The 17,271-nt window shown below is 39.7% G+C and overlaps 1 protein-coding gene across 1 annotated transcript; it reads left to right on the forward strand.

Moving 5' to 3' along the window:
* The first annotated feature begins 3,143 nt into the window (after positions 1–3,143).
* On the forward strand, positions 3,144–4,466 carry LOC132634050 (probable membrane-associated kinase regulator 2). Its single transcript, XM_060350367.1, has one exon. It carries the CDS (start codon positions 3,247–3,249, stop codon positions 4,171–4,173), a length of 927 nt encoding a protein of 308 aa, XP_060206350.1. The 5' UTR covers positions 3,144–3,246; the 3' UTR covers positions 4,174–4,466.
* The last annotated feature ends 12,805 nt before the right edge of the window (positions 4,467–17,271 follow it).

Genomic DNA, 17,271 nt, shown 5'->3' on the forward strand with positions numbered 1-17,271 from the left:
TTCCATAATTTTTTCAACAAAGTTGACAAGAGGAACGTGGAACTTATTAGACTATATTAAGTATTAACAATATCATTTCCACTTTCTTTTTACAAGCTAATAATTTCATTCACATGAAAAGGGCAACTCCTAGCTAGCTTGTACTAAAAAAAAAAAACTGAAATTAACTATGAAGTTCGTCACTAAATAGTTTATATTTAACTTAATTATTTTTTTGATAATATGTTGCTAAATAAGAATAGCGACAAATTTTATTGTATAGTTACAAAATTTATCCATCGCTAATTCTTGTTTTCAAGTAGTGCAATGAACTTTAGATGCAGCATGACTTTTGTTTTTAGGACGATTGATGACAGGTACTTATTCTAATTAATTTATTCTTATTAGAAAAATATATTTGAAAATGACGTTATGGGCATATTCCCTTAAGCCATAAATAAAATTTTAAACTCATGGAAATAATAAATTTAGGCATGTGTTGGAGTGGTTTGCCTCTTTGTCTTGCTCCTGTTGATGGAGTCACGTAATCTACAGTGGGATCAGAGAAAATCTATGGCTCTTGGATAAGAAAATCATGTTCCCGAGCTTTGCAAAGACTAGTCTCTTTCTATTGACTGGGTTCACTGTATGGATTATAAACACTCTGCTTCTGTCTGCATTATGTTTTCAGTGACTTCTTTATGCATGCATGCATGCAATCGGTTCTTGGATTGTAAGTTTTCATTTTCCATTGTCTCAATTAATACGTAAGCGAGTTTATCAGGGGCCAGAACTAGGATTTGAAGCTCATGTGTGGTGTTTTAAAATTTTAATTATTATATGTAACATATTCAATGTAATTCTTAGGATAAAATAAGATTTGGACCGAAGGTAATAGGTTCCACGCACCCCGTGATATATAGTCTAGCTCAACTTCTATATATAAAATTATTTTATTATATTCAAATTGTAATTAACGGGCATGACAAATCACTTCATCCTGATTAAAATGAGCTAATGGGATCTGCACGAGGCATGGACAAAGACACGCCACAAAATTAAATACGAATGAAAACTACATATATCTTCCAGCTATTTTGTTGTGCTAGTGGGAAGCCATTGATTCAGTATAGTATTCTCTGTTTATTTTGTAGACTGATCTAATAATATCCTACAAACTTACAATGCTCTACTGGATAAAGGGTGCCTTTAGCTTGAATTTACAAATACAAATTAGTAAAAATAACCTTATAGAGAGAAAGTAAAGTAGCCTCGTTAATTTGGTCCGAAGAAAGTAACATTTGCAAACTCATCCTTTTAGTTCTTTATATGTAAGCTCACTTTATTTCTTTTTCTACTTTTCCTCCTCTCACGTTCTTTATCACTTTATAATTACATTTATGTGGAACCATTTTTTTTCTTTTTGTAGCTTTTTACAGTGTTGCCAAAGGAAATATGAGAATTGGGGACTTTTTACAAAGATGAAGGAATCAAGTCCTTTCAAAGAAGCAAGTCAAACCTTTAACCCCTTCAACGAGCGTGGCCACACTTTGGTCCTCAAAGTAAAGAAGCCAATGTCTTGGTGTATTGGTCAGAGTATATTATAATATTATCACATATTGAAAAAGAAAGTAAAGAAAAAAGTGAGTGTCCTTCCCATAAAAACAATGGGATTGACAAGTGAGGATGGCTCAGTGGTTAAGCACCTCCACCCACGACCGGTAGGTCCTGGGTTCGAGTCACACTGGAGGGGAAGTGTAGAAACACTATAAATCTTCCTAAAATGGGAGGGGAAAAAAAAAAAAAAACAATGGGATTGCTCGTACACATAGACAAGATTTTGATTTTTAATTTTATAAGTTCTGAACTTTAAAGTTTTGAGCATTAAATTCATTATTTTTTAAAATGAAGAGTTCATATTTCCTATAGATTGCAATTTTAACAAATTTTTATACAAATTTGTACACACATGAAAAGTGATACTCGAAAATTGCACCTTCCCCCCGCTTACATATGAGTCTTTTACTTTATGGAAGTTTCTGGTCACCATCCTCAGGTTTGTATGCCCCGAAATCCGTTCAATCCCTTTTACTCATCTTTTAGTTTGTCTCGCGCTAATTGCTATACCCTGATTTCCAGCTCTGAAGGTAAAAGAAAAGAAAAGAAAAGGAACACATTTTTATTTGATACTGTTGATTTTAGATAAGACTGGACTAGCCTACTATATCACAGTTGAATTTGGAATTTCAACTATGCAAGATGACTCGAAATACCATTTAACCTATAGGCATTTGAACATGAATTTGGTGATAATTAAAAAAATAGTATTTAAAATTAAATTGAAAAAACATATTTAAAAATTGCAGTTATGTTTAGACATGCATTTCACTTGAAAAAAATGTTAAAATTTTGTTAGGGAATTTCTTTTACTTGAAAAAACTTTTTTTTATATAAGTTGGAGTAAGAAATTGACTATAATATATAGCCAAACAATTATTTAAAAAAAAAATAAACAGGTCCTTTAGTAAAAAGAGCTGAACCTGTTTGGTACATTCATATATTTTCTTAAAAAAATAATGTTTTTTATAGTCGCAAGCTTAAAGAAATTAATTAAATTTTGTGTTAAATTAAACATTGATGAACAAAGTAAAACAACTGGGAATACTATTTTGCAAATTTCTTAAATATATAATTGAAAAATAGTGCAGTAAGGATCGCTTAGTTTATTGACAAGTTTAATATATGCATGTTATACCGTGAATAATAGAACATGGTTGGGGATAATCGAGTCATTGATCTATAGGTTGGACTTGGAATTTGTCAAAATAACACATAGTACTAGTAAGTATTTTCTGGTAAAATTAAAATAAGAGGAGTACGGTTAGAAAACGTTGGGAATCTTTGGAGCAGAAAAAGGCTGTAAATTCAAATTTGTGAAGTTTCTGATTTTATTGGGGCTACCCATACTTCAGACTATTACTGTGTAAAAATAACCTTTACTCCGTAGTCTCTATGTAAGCAGATGCATAGGTATTGTAAATTCACATAAGTATCTGTTCTATTTTATTTCATTTTATTTTCCCTTAAAAAATTCAAGTGAAACTGTGCCTCTTCACGTGACGATAACTCTTTTCTTCCCCCTATATAATGAGATGAAACCAACCAAGTTCTTCCATTCTCTTCGGTCTTTTCTCTCTCTTTTAAAAAGTGGAGAAGCTTATATCAACTCTCTGTTTTCTTTTTCCATTCTTCCTTCACATTTTTACCATGGAAGCTTTTAACCTTCTCAAATTCTGGCGAAATTCCAGTCCTGATACTTCTTCTTGCCGAGACATTGTCTCTGAATTTGATGATTTGGACTACGTACGTAACCCGGCGATTGAAACTGATGAAGAGATTACCGATGACGATGAGGATTCGTTCTTCGATATGGTGTTTACCGGTCCTGATGGACTCCCCAAATTGGACAAAAAATGCAACCCTGTTTCTGAACCTGAGTCTCCAAGAGATGTGTTTTTTAAACCAAAACCTTTTGCAATGGATTCCAACCCAAAGCCTCAATCTCCAATTTCGATTCTCAAATCAGCACCTAAGTTTCGGGTCTTTTTCTTGAGCTTCAAGAAGTCCAAGACCGAGAAAATGAGCATTGATGATTCTTCTAAGATTCAAAACCAGAAACTTTCGCCAAAGGCAGAGAGCAAGCGCTTTCCAGTGAGCCCTGTCTTTACCAGGGACAACAGTTTAAGAAGCAAACTGCAAAACGAGAAGGATGAAGAGTCTTGTTCCATCGATGAATCATTGAAGAAGTTTGTAAGAGCTGATGTGCCCAAGTACTTAAAATTAATGAAGCCATTGTATGCCAGAGCTTCAAAAAGGTACACTGATAAAATCAGTACTGCATCGCCATTGTCTTCTCCGTCAACACAATCAATGTGTTCACCAAGAAAAGCATCAGAGGAGAAACAGGGGAACCGATTTGGAGCTGTGCGTAAGCACTTAGGGAAAAGCAGGTCATCAGTGTCTACATTTGCTGGAGTTTCATCATCTCCGATGAATCGGAGAGACGATTCACTGTTGCAGGAGCAAAGTGATGGAATCCAAGGTGCTATTCTTCACTGCAAGAGATCTTTCAGCTCAGAGACAAAAGATCTGGGAAGAGCCTCTTCTGAGGAACTGAACAGATGGAGTATTTAAATTAAGTATTGTGGTCAATTGATTGTATCAATGGTAGAGTAGTGTTGAAAAAAAAAAAAAAAAGAGGATCAGTAGGAGTAGTAGAGTAGGATATATTAGAGCAGTGGCTCTGTGACGTCACTTGAGAAAACGTCCGTCCAGCAATGAATAGTGTTTTGGTTTATGCAAGTAAATTAAAGTGACTGTAAAAGTAGTATCTCTCTCAATGGGAATCAGGAGATATGATTATGTAAAGATCTTCAAGTGTGCTTGTACTTCTGTATTAAAATTTCAGTTTGGTCATTATGGTTCCATATCAGGAGTTCAGAACACAGCTTGCTCAAATCAAATTTATCATTATTCCCACGACTTTCACACATTACGTTATAACTTACGTATTTTTTATTTTCTCCAATTTTACGTCTCACTTGTATCCACTGTATTCAGTAAAGCAAATTGTGATTCGCATCCTAGATCCACTTCTAATTGAAGTACTCCTCCCTTAAGAGTTTCATCAAACAAACAAAGTCAAAATCATGTATACTACACTCAATTTAATTCTCAATTTAGCTTTTCAAACACGTCCATCATTATTATTGAGCTAAAGGCATTGTTCTTTTAGTCTTTTGGTTGCTCTTTATCTAGTTTTCACGTAACTTATCAATCGCATTTTTGATTATTTTTAATCAGGTGTAGAAATTAAGTTCAACATTTGTAAATAATAATTTAGCAATCAGTATTTGTGCAATATTGATAGAATATTGACGAACATGTTTGAAAAGTGTTTTCAAATGATAACGGCCTTAAGACTCCTACTTGTTGCAAAAGTATTGTCCAAATTCCTGTTCTACTTGTTACAGAAGTAAATTCCTACATGGCTACATATTATTTTATATATTGGATTGTGATTTTACTTCTTTTTTTATATTTTTAATTCCAAGTTTTTTTTAAAAAAAAAATCGACTATTGGATCCAAAACAGAGAACTGGTATATAAAATAAGGAAAGCTTTTTATAAATCTAGCATTTGGGGAGAGCGTTGTGGAATTAAAGCTACTGGAAGCAATCTTGTGCTTAGAAGGGAAGAGGAGCCATGCATGATCTTTTTATTAGTCCTCGTGATAATTCATATCACAAGTCATGTGCTTGAGCACACATGAATTAATTGACACTATGTGAAAAAAATTTCCCTAATTCATTTTTTCCCTTCTATATTTCTTGGTTTTAGGATAAGAAAATGTAGAAATGAATCAACTCTGTACTTATGACTAAGGTGTGTTGAATAGTCAAAAAAACGAAATTACCAGATCAAGGGATGCGAGTTTAGCTATTCATCACTAACTGTTCCCAAAAGCTATGACTTTAAAGTCGCTAAATGGGTGACAGATTGAAAAAGAAGAACAATTTTAACCCTAGGCATATACGTTTTATTTCATGGAACTAGGGAGGTGAATACCAGAATAATACTCCCTCGGTCTTAACTCAAGAGTTTTACTTTCATTTCGATCTGTGTCAAAAAGTGTGCATTTTTTCATATTTAGTAAGTTGACAATTCAAATATTATGAATAAAAAGTTTAAAACTGCAAGAGTTAAAAAATATTTTTAAACATTACACACATCTTTTATTTAAAATCACAATATTTAAAAAATCATTTTTATTCTTGTATCGAATGAAATTAAGACACTTAATTTGAGACGGATGAAATAGCTCAAAAGATGAGAACCGAATCACTTTTATTGCGAGAGCAGTGAAAAGTAGAAGAGAAAAGGGTAGTACTCTAACTCGGTCGAGTCCCAAAAATATTAGCTTTTCAGAGGTTGGAGACCACACCTACAATTGCTTACGCACTTGGCTACTATTATCTGCGCCACCCTCTTACCTTTTTCCCAGAGTCGTCCTCTTAGCGCTCTTTTTAGCTGTATTAGCTTTTTCAGTCACAAAAAGTGTAGTGCCTTACTGCAATTGCCAGCTAACTGGTTGGTATTTTAGATTTTCCATAAACTAGCTCTTTGAATCAATGCTTACAAGGTACCCCCTCCGTTTAGGGTGGGCATGATACGATATAGTACAGTATTTAAAATTTTGATACGGTAATTTTAATTTTCAATATCTAAATATATTAGTTCCTCCATCTCATAATAAGTGTTATCTTAGAAATCAAGATATAATTAAATTGACAAGTTTTTTTTAATTCTACACTTAGACAAAAAATGACAAGTTAAAGTAACATCTAAATGATGATTGAAAAAACCACCTAGTAACTTGGTATTTTTAGATTCCCAATATCAAAAAATTTACTACTTGTGCATGCTTTAATCAAGAGGAAAAAATAATTCATTTTTATTATATAGGGTAATTTGGTAAACTTCACATTGTATTATTTTTTTTCTTAATATGTGTGTTTTTGACTAAAGTGACATTTATTATGGGACGGAGGGAGTATATCATAACCATACCAAATTAATTCGGTACGATTCGTTATTTTTAAGTTCGATTTCGGTATTTTGCGGTACGGTAAATCGGTATTATAGTTTGTTTGATTTCGACTTACATACACTCAAATCGTAGAGAATTATGACTTCAGCTATTCAAGAAACGTCTCAATTATATTGTACTAATACCTTACACATGTAAAAAATATTCAAAAGAAAATATAAGCAATCTCTTTGTAAATCAATTACACAAAAAAGATGTTAAATCAATATAGAGTAGTCAAAGTTCCAATGTTTAAACAATTAATTTTCTAGTAATACTAGTTTATATATTTGTTAGTATTATAATACTAAGATACATGAATTGTATATGTACTTCGGTATGGTATTCAATATTTTCTTTATAAATACCATATCGAATACCAAAGTTTTTAAAAATGCATACCAAATACCATAATATTGAAATCGCGATATAAATTTTTTTTGTTTCAGTATGGTAATCGGTATCTACCATTCCGTGCCCACCCTACTTCCGTCCCATAATAAGTGTCACCTTAGGAAAAAAAATTACCCTATAATAAGTGTCACCTAAGAAAACCAAGACATAAAGTGACTAGTTTTTTTCAATTCTATCCTTAGACAAAAACTGACAAGTTAAAGTAACATCTGAAATGATGATTGGAAAAGTCACATAATAACTTAGTATTGTTGGACTCCCAATGTTAAAAGGTTTACTACTTGTCCATGCTCTAATTAAGAGAAAAAAATAATCTATTTTTATTATATAGGGGTAATGTTAGAATATACGAGTCCGCCAAACAGTTGTAGAGAACCAGGTTCTCTATCTGTTCCCTTAAGTAAAGATAGAATGTAAATAACACAAGATATTTACGTGGAAAACTACTTGCTCAAGGGATTAAAAACCATGACCTACCGGAGTAGGATTTCCCAACTTCACTAACATAGCAACTTCAGATTACAACCTATTGGAACCTAGGAATTAAACTCTTAATCCCTCACCCTTTACAACAACTCTATTGTAAGACATTTACAATAATTCTATTGCAAAGAACAAAACTTGACTAACTCTAGCCAAGAACCCAAACAAACCTGGACTAACTCTAGCCAAGAACCCAACCAAACCTTGACTAACTCTAGCCAAGTGAATTGTCACGACCCAACCCCGTGGGCCGCGACCAGTGCCCGAGCTGGGCACCTATACATACCCGATACCCCAAATTAGCATATTAACAGAATAATAATATAATAATAATATTAGTGGTCGCTACAGAACTTAGCAGAAAAGCAGACTTGGCACACATAGGCCGATAAGGCCATCACAGAACAGAATATCCCAAACATATGTACAGAACCCACACAGATGTATCCACAGACCTCTACAGAACATATCATAATCATAAGACGGGACAGGGCCCCGTCATACCCTGAACAAAGTACATATCCAGATAGCAGTGACAGACTGTACCAAAAGATGGGCTCTGTAGAAGAGAGCGCCCCAAATAGCAGAAATAGGATCCTAAACGTGTGGATCAGCGAACCTGTCGTCAGTACCTGCGTGGCATGAAAACGCAGCCCCCGAAGAAAGGGGGTCAGTACGAAATATGTACTGAATATGTAAAGCGGAATCACAGAAGTCAAATCATAATGGTTACAGAAAATGAGTACAGAATCCAGAGTGTCAAATGCATATTTCCAAAACAGACAGAATGCGTACAGAAACATATGTCATATCATATCATATCCGGTCCCTGACACGGGACTCGGCAGACAGAAGGTGGCCACCCTCCCGACGCTGGTGCCACTATACAGAGGAATCAGAAAAAGGGGCGTGGCCCCGTATCATATAATGTCATATCAAAATGGCCATACAGATCAGATCAGAATAGGCGGACATGGCACATCATACTCCACAGACCCATGTACGCGTATACCTGCCCCCTCACACCGGGACGCGGCGAACAATGCAGAGAATTACGCTTGACAACATATCCTGGCCCGGGCTCAGTGTGGGAAACATTGGGACATCCACGAATGGAGTAGTGAGAGACTAATGCAATTTAAAAATATAATAAATGTTTTCAAAGACTCGATGAAGCGTATCAAAGACAAACAAATCCAATGGGGTCGGACGGAATCATAATAAATGTATTTCGGATATCATAATAAATTACAGAAGTATAACTTTCCCGAAGTCATTCCGAGTGTCAAAATAATTTATAATATTTAACAGAATATTTAAAATAATATTCGTTAAGCGATTAGTAGGGTAATTAAAACATTTCTTTCAAAAATCGCTTAAAAAGGAAGCTTTAACACATTAGGGGCAAAACCGTAAATAGCGGGCCCGCCTTGGGACAAACAAGGCGGCGGGCTCAAATTGTGCCCTCTAAGCATATAGTATCACCTAAAAAGGTTATACAAACATTCTATGACTTTTTGAATAATTTAGAGCAAAATTGCATAATTTGAGAAAAAGCGTATCAAAATGGTTCAATTCTACTGAAGGAAAAACTGAAATTTTGTCTTGCGGATTCCGAGGGCCAAGAGGTCCTTCGAGGCCCGGATCCGACCCTAACACACTAGGGGCATGCCAAGGGAAGAATTGGGGTTGCTTTACATACCTTTCGCGCTCCTTAAGCCTTTCCAAACTCACTTCCCGTTTCGTCGAAAAACTGCAATTGGTCAAGTTTACCAATTGTTAATTATTAATGCCATTATTTCAACTTTAAGCATATTTGGCTACCGAAATTTCGGCAGCACTTCCCCTATACATATGACACCCCGAGAATTCAACTCGGCTATAAATCATCAACAACAACCCAAACGACAACAACAATATCAACAATGAACATTAAAACACAAATATCCTTCAACTAGTCATTTTTCTCACAAGTTGACATAATCTTCAATTCAACCCAACTTTCAACTAAGATCAATAATTTCATATTCAACAACCATCATGATCATCACCATATAGTTCTAGAAACATTTCATATCGTTTTCCTTAAGATATACACTCGATATACATGATATACAATCTTCCGCCAAAATCATAACTTATGCAAAACATCAAATCTTTGGCATACAACTTCATAACAAGTTTCCAACTTCCAAATTCATCAACCATAATCATAATTCACATCTTAACAACTTCATTTCCATAATATCACAAAATTATTCTAAAGTGACATAATCATCTACATTCCAACTTCAACCAAAATTCATTCAACTTTCATTCCCAATATAATTTCCATCATAACCACAACTAGAATGCGACATAAAATTCAACTCATATATGTATACAACATATATACACCCATGGCTACATATATATATACATACCCACTTTGCAAACTTCCTTATTTCCATAATTTCTACTCATTTCCACATACCACAACATAAACAAACCTTCATAACATAAGAAAAAGGAATTGATTCTTACCTTTTTCTACAAACTTCTTCACTTGAACAAGTTGTCAACTTGAAGAAATAAGTGCTCCTTCTTCCAAAACAATTACACCAAGTTGTAGAGGACACTTAATTTAGTAGGAATTCAACAAGAAAATAATTTTAGAGGCAAGATTTTGAGGGGTGATTTTTCTATGGCCAAACCCGAAATGCCCTCTTTTTGTTCTTGTTTTTCTCTTGTTTTTCCTCCTATTCTTTCTCTTGAAAGTTCTATGGAATTTGGATGATTAAGTGGTCTTTTATTCATTGACCACATGACTTAATTCCATGGGCTTGGATCCTTTTTATGGACCATGGCCGAATGGCTCCTCACTTGGGCCTGATTTTTTTTTTTCATTTTTTTTGGGCCAACTCGGTTGGTCTCGAGTTGGGCCTAGCCCACTGACCTTTCGACCTTAAAACGTTCATATCTCCTTGTACCGACGTCACCTGGGAACCCACGACCTATGGATGGAAAGCTAATTCAATTATCTACAACTTCTATTTCAAGGTATTTTCGAAATTCCAAACTTACAATACAGTTTTTGCCCCCCAAAGTCAGGTCACCCGAAAACGTTTTCTTAAAAATATTCGTTTGGAGGGTTTCCACTTTGATTTGGTCCAAAGGTACTTCATGAGTTGTGTTTAACTTTACATATGTGATTCATATGACTTTTCAGATGTTCCAAAAAAAAATCTCGGTATGTGGGCCCCACCCCAGCAGATGCTCCGAGGTTCAAAAATACGGGATATAACATCCTCCCCCCCTTTAGAACATTCGTCCTCGAATGTTAAATTAATCTCATAGGGTTTGAAAATACTTTGGGGGAGTTCATGTTTACAAACATCACATATGACACACGATTGATATTGGAATAAATTAAAGCAGGGATTTAAGGTTACCTGTGGCTATAGGGAACAGATGAGGATATTTCTTCTTCATTTCTTCTTCCGACTCCCAGGTCATCTCCTCCCGGTTATCATTCCGCCACAGTACCTTAACGGAGGTCACATCTTTATTTCGGAGCCTCCTGACCTGGCGATCCAAAATAGATACGGGCTGCTCCTCGTACGATAACTGCTCCGTCACCTGAATATCATCAGCAGGGAATACTCTGGAAGGGTCACCAATGCATCTGCGAAGCATAGAGACATGGAATACCGGATGTACCGCTTCCAAATCAGGTGGCAAATCTAACTCATAGGCGACATTTCCAACCTTCCGAACAATCTGATAAGGCCCAATATAACGCGGACTGAGCTTACCCTTTCTGCCGAACCGCATCACGCCTTTCATAGGCGATACCTTCAGGAATACCCAATCGCCTACCTGAAACTCCAACGGTCGACGCCGTTTATCCGCGTATGACTTCTGTCGACTCTGGGCTGCCAACAGTCGCTCCCGAATAAGTTTTACCTTGTCCACGGCCTGCTGGACCATATCTGGGCCAATCAACTCTGACTCGCCAATATCAAACCAGCCAATCGGCGATCTGCATTTCCTGCCATATAGAGCCTCGTACGGAGCCATCTGGATGCTGGAATGGTAACTGTTATTATATGCAAACTCAATCAATGGCAAGTGATCATCCCAGCTGCCTCTGAAATCAATAACGCAGGCCCGCAACATATCCCCCAGCGTCTGTATAGTGCGCTCGGCCTGCCCGTCGCTCTGAGGATGAAATGCGGTGCTCAGACTCACCTGAGTCCCTAGTCCCTCCTGAAAAGATCTCCAGAAATGCGCCGTAAACTGGGCGCCTCTGTCAGAAATAATAGACATAGGAACTCCGTGCAGCTTCACAATCTCCTTAATATAGAGCCTGGCATAATCCTCGGCGGAATAGGTAGTCCTGACGGGAAGAAAATGGGCTGATTTCGTCAGCCTATCAACGACGACCCAGATGGAATCATACTTCCGTGGAGTGCGAGGCAATCCTGTAATGAAGTCCATATTAATAACCTCCCACTTCCAAGTCGGGATTTCCATCTCCTGCAACAGTCCACCCGGCTTCTGATGCTCAATCTTGACCTGCTGACAATTCGGACACTGGGCGACGAACTCTGCAATATCCCGCTTCATACCGTCCCACCAGTATAAGCATCGAAGATCATGGTACATCTTCGTAGACCCAGGATGGACCGAATAGCGAGCATAATGTGCCTCGCTCATAACCTGTTGCCGAAGGCCTGCAATATCAGGTACACACAACCTGCCTCTATATAACATAGTGCCGTCCGGTGAAAACTCGAACGGAGTCCTCTCCTTATCATAGGCTGTGTCCCTGTACCGAGCTAAGACAGGATCCTCAAACTGATGCCGCTTAATATCGTCCCTGATAGATGACTCAGAAACCCCTCGAACAGAAATCCGTGTATCTCCAGAATCGGCCAGACGAACCCCGAGACTAGCCAACTGCTGAATATCACGGGCTATCTCTCTCCTGTCTGGCTGTAAATCGGCCAAACTGCCCATAGACTTCCGACTGAGCGCATCGGCAACAACATTAGCCTTACCCGGATGATACAGAATATCCACGTCATAATCTTTCAGAAGCTCCAGCCACCTCCGCTGTCGCAAATTAAGCTCTCTCTGCCTGAAAATATACTGGAGACTCTTATGATCAGTATAGATATCTACATGAACGCCATATAAATAGTGTCTCCATATCTTCAGAGCATGAATTACCGCTGCGAGCTCCAGATCGTGGGTAGGATAATTCTTCTCATGCTGCTTGAGCTGCCGGGAAGCATACGCTATAACTCTGCCATGCTGCATCAATACACAGCCCAACCCCATGCCAGAAGCGTCACAATAAATAACATACCCGTCCGGTCCCTCTGGAAGAGTCAGAACTGGGGCTGTAGTCAGCTTCTCCTTCAACAACTGGAAGCTCCGTTCACAAGCGTCAGACCACAAGAACTTAGCTCCCTTCTGAGTCAGCCTTGTCAAAGGAGCTGAAATCGAAGCAAACTTCTCCACAAATCTCCTGTAATAGCCTGCTAACCCCAGGAAACTGCGTACCTCTGTGGGCGTCGTAGGTCTGGGCCAATTCTTCACGGCCTCAATCTTCTGTGTGTCCACCCGGACACCATCAACTGCAATAACATGCCCCAAGAAAGCCACTGAAGACAGCCAGAATTCACACTTAGAAAATTTCGCATATAATTTCTGATGCCGGAGTACCCCTAATACCGATCTCAGATGATCTGCGTGATCCGCCTCAGACCGAGAATAAACCAGGATATCATCAATGAATACAATTACAAACATATCCAAGAATGGCCTGAATACCCGGTTCATCAAATCCATGAATACTGCGGGAGCATTTGTCAGCCCAAAAGACATAACCCTGAACTCGTAATGCCCATATCGGGTCCGGAAAGCTGTCTTAGGGATATCGGCCTCTCGTACTCGCACCTGGTGGCAACCGGATCGAAGATCTATCTTCGAAAAACACTTAGCGCCCTGCAGCTGATCAAACAAATCATCAATCCTGGGGAGGGGGTATTTATTCTTTATAGTTACCTTATTCAGCTGCCGATAATCAATACACATACGCAGCGACCCGTCCTTCTTACGCACAAATAATACCGGGGCTCCCCAAGGCGAAGTACTGGGTCTGATGAAGCCCTTATCCAACAAATCTTTCAGCTGCTCCTTCAACTCCTTTAATTCTGCAGGCGCCATTCTATACGGAGGAATAGAGATAGGCTGAGTGTCTGGGAGTAAGTCAATAGAGAAATCTATCTCCCGCTCTGGAGGAAGACCTGGAAGCTCGTCGGGGAAAACATCTGGAAACTCATTAACCACGGGGACTGACTGAAGTGTCGGCGTCTCTGCGTCCAAGTCTTGCACCCGTACCAGATGATAGATATAACCCTTTCTAATCATTTTCTTTGCCTTAAGGTATGAAATAAACTTACCTTTCGGCGATGCTGTATTTCCAGCCCAATCTAACACTGGCTCCCCGGGAAACTGGAAGCGAACTACCTTATTCTGGCAGTCAACATTAGCGTAACAGGAAGCTAGCCAATCCATACCCATAATAACATCAAATTCAGTCATATCTAACTCTACCAGATCTGCCTTAGTGTCACGGTCACAAACGATCACAGAACAGTCTTTATAAACCTGTTTCGCTACAACAAAATCCCCTATCGGTGTGGCTACCTCAAATGGCTCTATAGGTTCAGACATAATACCAATTTTACCGGCAACAAGGGGTGAAATATATGATAAAGTCGAACCTGGATCAATTAGTGCATACACAGATCGAGAGAAGACCAATAAAGTACCTGTGACGACATTAGGAGATGCCTCCTGATCCTGGCGGCTGGCCAAAGCATAAATGCGGTTCGAAGGACCGCTAATACCAGAAGCTCCACCACGGCCTCTGCCGCGACCCGCTGGTGCCGAAATACCCTGCCCCGTAGGGCGCATAGCTACTGACGAAGATGAAGACCCAGCGGCTGATCCGGTAGGCTGCGCTGCACCACCCGAACTACCCTTATACGGGCAATCTCTCACAGAATGGCCCCGACGGCCACAAGAAAAGCATGCACCGGTGGCTCTGTAGCACTCTCCCGTATGGTATCTGCCGCAAAAAGAACACTGAACCATGGGTGGCCTCATCTGACCAGAACCCCTATCTGTCCGCGAACCTGAAGCCCTGGAGCTCTGGCCTGCTCCTGAATACCCTGGGCTATCGAATCTGCGACCTGCAGGCTGGGGAGGCGCGCTCTGCGCCGGATGAGATGAAAATCTGCTAGGCTGCTGCGGCTGTTGGGGCTGTCTGCCCCGAAAGTCTCCAGATGACCTGGCCCTCTTGGGCTGTCTCCGATCCTGGCCCCTGTCAGGCTGGTGTCCTCCTCTGCCCCGATCCTCCATGCCCTGGGCATGGGCCTGGATACGGGCAATGTCCATACCGGGCTGAGCAGCCAATACTAAGCAACTATCAACAAAATACCGATCCAGCCCCATAATATATCTGTGCATCCGGTCCGCCATAGTAGCCACCACAGTAGGTGCATATCGGGCCAAGGAATCAAACTCCAAACTATAGTCCCGAATACTGCGGCCCTTCTGCCTCAATAATAAGAATCTATCAGATCTGGCTCGTCGCAACTCTGGGGGCAGAAAGTGTCCAAGAAATGCCTGAGAAAAATCGCCCCAAACTGCTGGAGGAGCGCCGTCCCCCCTGGATAGCCCCCATGACTCGTACCAGTTTGCCGCCACATCATATAACCGGTACGAAGCTAACGCGACTGACTCTGTCTCGGAAGCATTAATCAAATCTAGAGTGTGTCGCATCTTCCTGATAAACTCCTCAGGATCCTCCTCGGGCTTTGTCCCGAAGAACTCTGGAGGGTTACAAGTCAAAAACTCACGGGCTCTCGAACTATCACACCTGACTGCCCGGTCACCTCCCAGTCCATGCCCCTGAACCTACCCTGCCACAAGTCTAGTCAGCAACTGGACTGCCTCCCTCATAGACTGATCCTCAGTGCCTGGCCGTGGAGCTGGAGGCTCAGGTACTGGAACTGCGGGAGCTGGCAGTGGAGCCGTCCCCCGATCTGCAGCTACGGCTGCCCCAATCTCCTCCACGAGTGGCGGTGTAGAAGAACCCTCTGTCTGGGGCAAAGTCTCCGGAGCAATATATACCTGGGCCCTGGTAGTCCTCTGGACCCGGCTAGTCTCTCCTACGGCAACTGACTTGGCCTTTTGGGCCGCTGTCGCCTTTTTTGGAGGCATATCTGCAAATATAGCCAATCGTTAGGAAGGGGTCATCCTGATAACACGGCTGTATCGCACGATCTAAGACAGAAAGAAGGGTAGTATCCTAAATGCCCTGTAGCCTCCTGTTTATAGGTGTGGTGCACAACACACCGATAAACAAGACTCTACTAGACACGGTCTGTGGACATTCCGAGGACGAACCGCTCTGATACCACTGTTGTCACGACCCAACCCCGTGGGCCGCGACCAGTGCCCGAGCTGGGCACCTATACATACCCGATACCCCAAATTAGCATATTAACAGAATAATAATATAATAATAATATTAGTGGTCGCTACAGAACTTAGCAGAAAAGCAGACTTGGCACACATAGGCCGATAAGGCCATCACAGAACAGAATATCCCAAACATATGTACAGAACCCACACAGATGTATCCACAGACCTCTACAGAACATATCATAATCATAAGACGGGACAGGGCCCCGTCATACCCTGAACAAAGTACATATCCAGATAGCAGTGACAGACTGTACCAAAAGATGGGCTCTGTAGAAGAGAGCGCCCCAAATAGCAGAAATAGGATCCTAAACGTGTGGATCAGCGAACCTGTCGTCAGTACCTGCGTGGCATGAAAACGCAGCCCCCGAAGAAAGGGGGTCAGTACGAAATATGTACTGAATATGTAAAGCGGAATCACAGAAGTCAAATCATAATGGTTACAGAAAATGAGTACAGAATCCAGAGTGTCAAATGCATATTTCCAAAACAGACAGAATGCGTACAGAAACATATGTCATATCATATCATATCCGGTCCCTGACACGGGACTCGGCAGACAGAAGGTGGCCACCCTCCCGACGCTGGTGCCACTATACAGAGGAATCAGAAAAAGGGGCGTGGCCCCGTATCATATAATGTCATATCAAAATGGCCATACAGATCAGATCAGAATAGGCTGCAATTTAAAAATATAATAAATGTTTTCAAAGACTCGATGAAGCGTATCAAAGACAAACAAATCCAATGGGGTCGGACGGAATCATAATAAATGTATTTCGGATATCATAATAAATTACAGAAGTATAACTTTCCCGAAGTCATTCCGAGTGTCAAAATAATTTATAATATTTAACAGAATATTTAAAATAATATTCGTTAAGCGATTAGTAGGGTAATTAAAACATTTCTTTCAAAAATCGCTTAAAAAGGAAGCTTTAACACATTAGGGGCAAAACCGTAAATAGCGGGCCCGCCTTGGGACAAACAAGGCGACGGGCTCAAATTGTGCCCTCTAAGCATATAGTATCACCTAAAAAGGTTATACAAACATTCTATGACTTTTTGAATAATTTAGAGCAAAATTGCATAATTTGAGAAAAAGCGTATCAAAATGGTTCAATTCTACTGAAGGAAAAACTGAAATTTTGTCTTGCGGATTCCGAGGGCCAAGAGGTCCTTCGAGGCCCGGATCCGACCCT

Source organism: Lycium barbarum, chromosome 3 (assembly GCF_019175385.1).
Source record: "Lycium barbarum isolate Lr01 chromosome 3, ASM1917538v2, whole genome shotgun sequence".
Taxonomy (NCBI): Eukaryota; Viridiplantae; Streptophyta; class Magnoliopsida; order Solanales; family Solanaceae; genus Lycium; species Lycium barbarum.

Excerpts from the sequence above, each read along its gene's own strand:
- LOC132634050 (XM_060350367.1), top strand. The coding sequence starts at position 3,247 with ATGGAAGCTTTTAACCTTCTCAAATTCTGGCGAAATTCCAGTCCTGAT.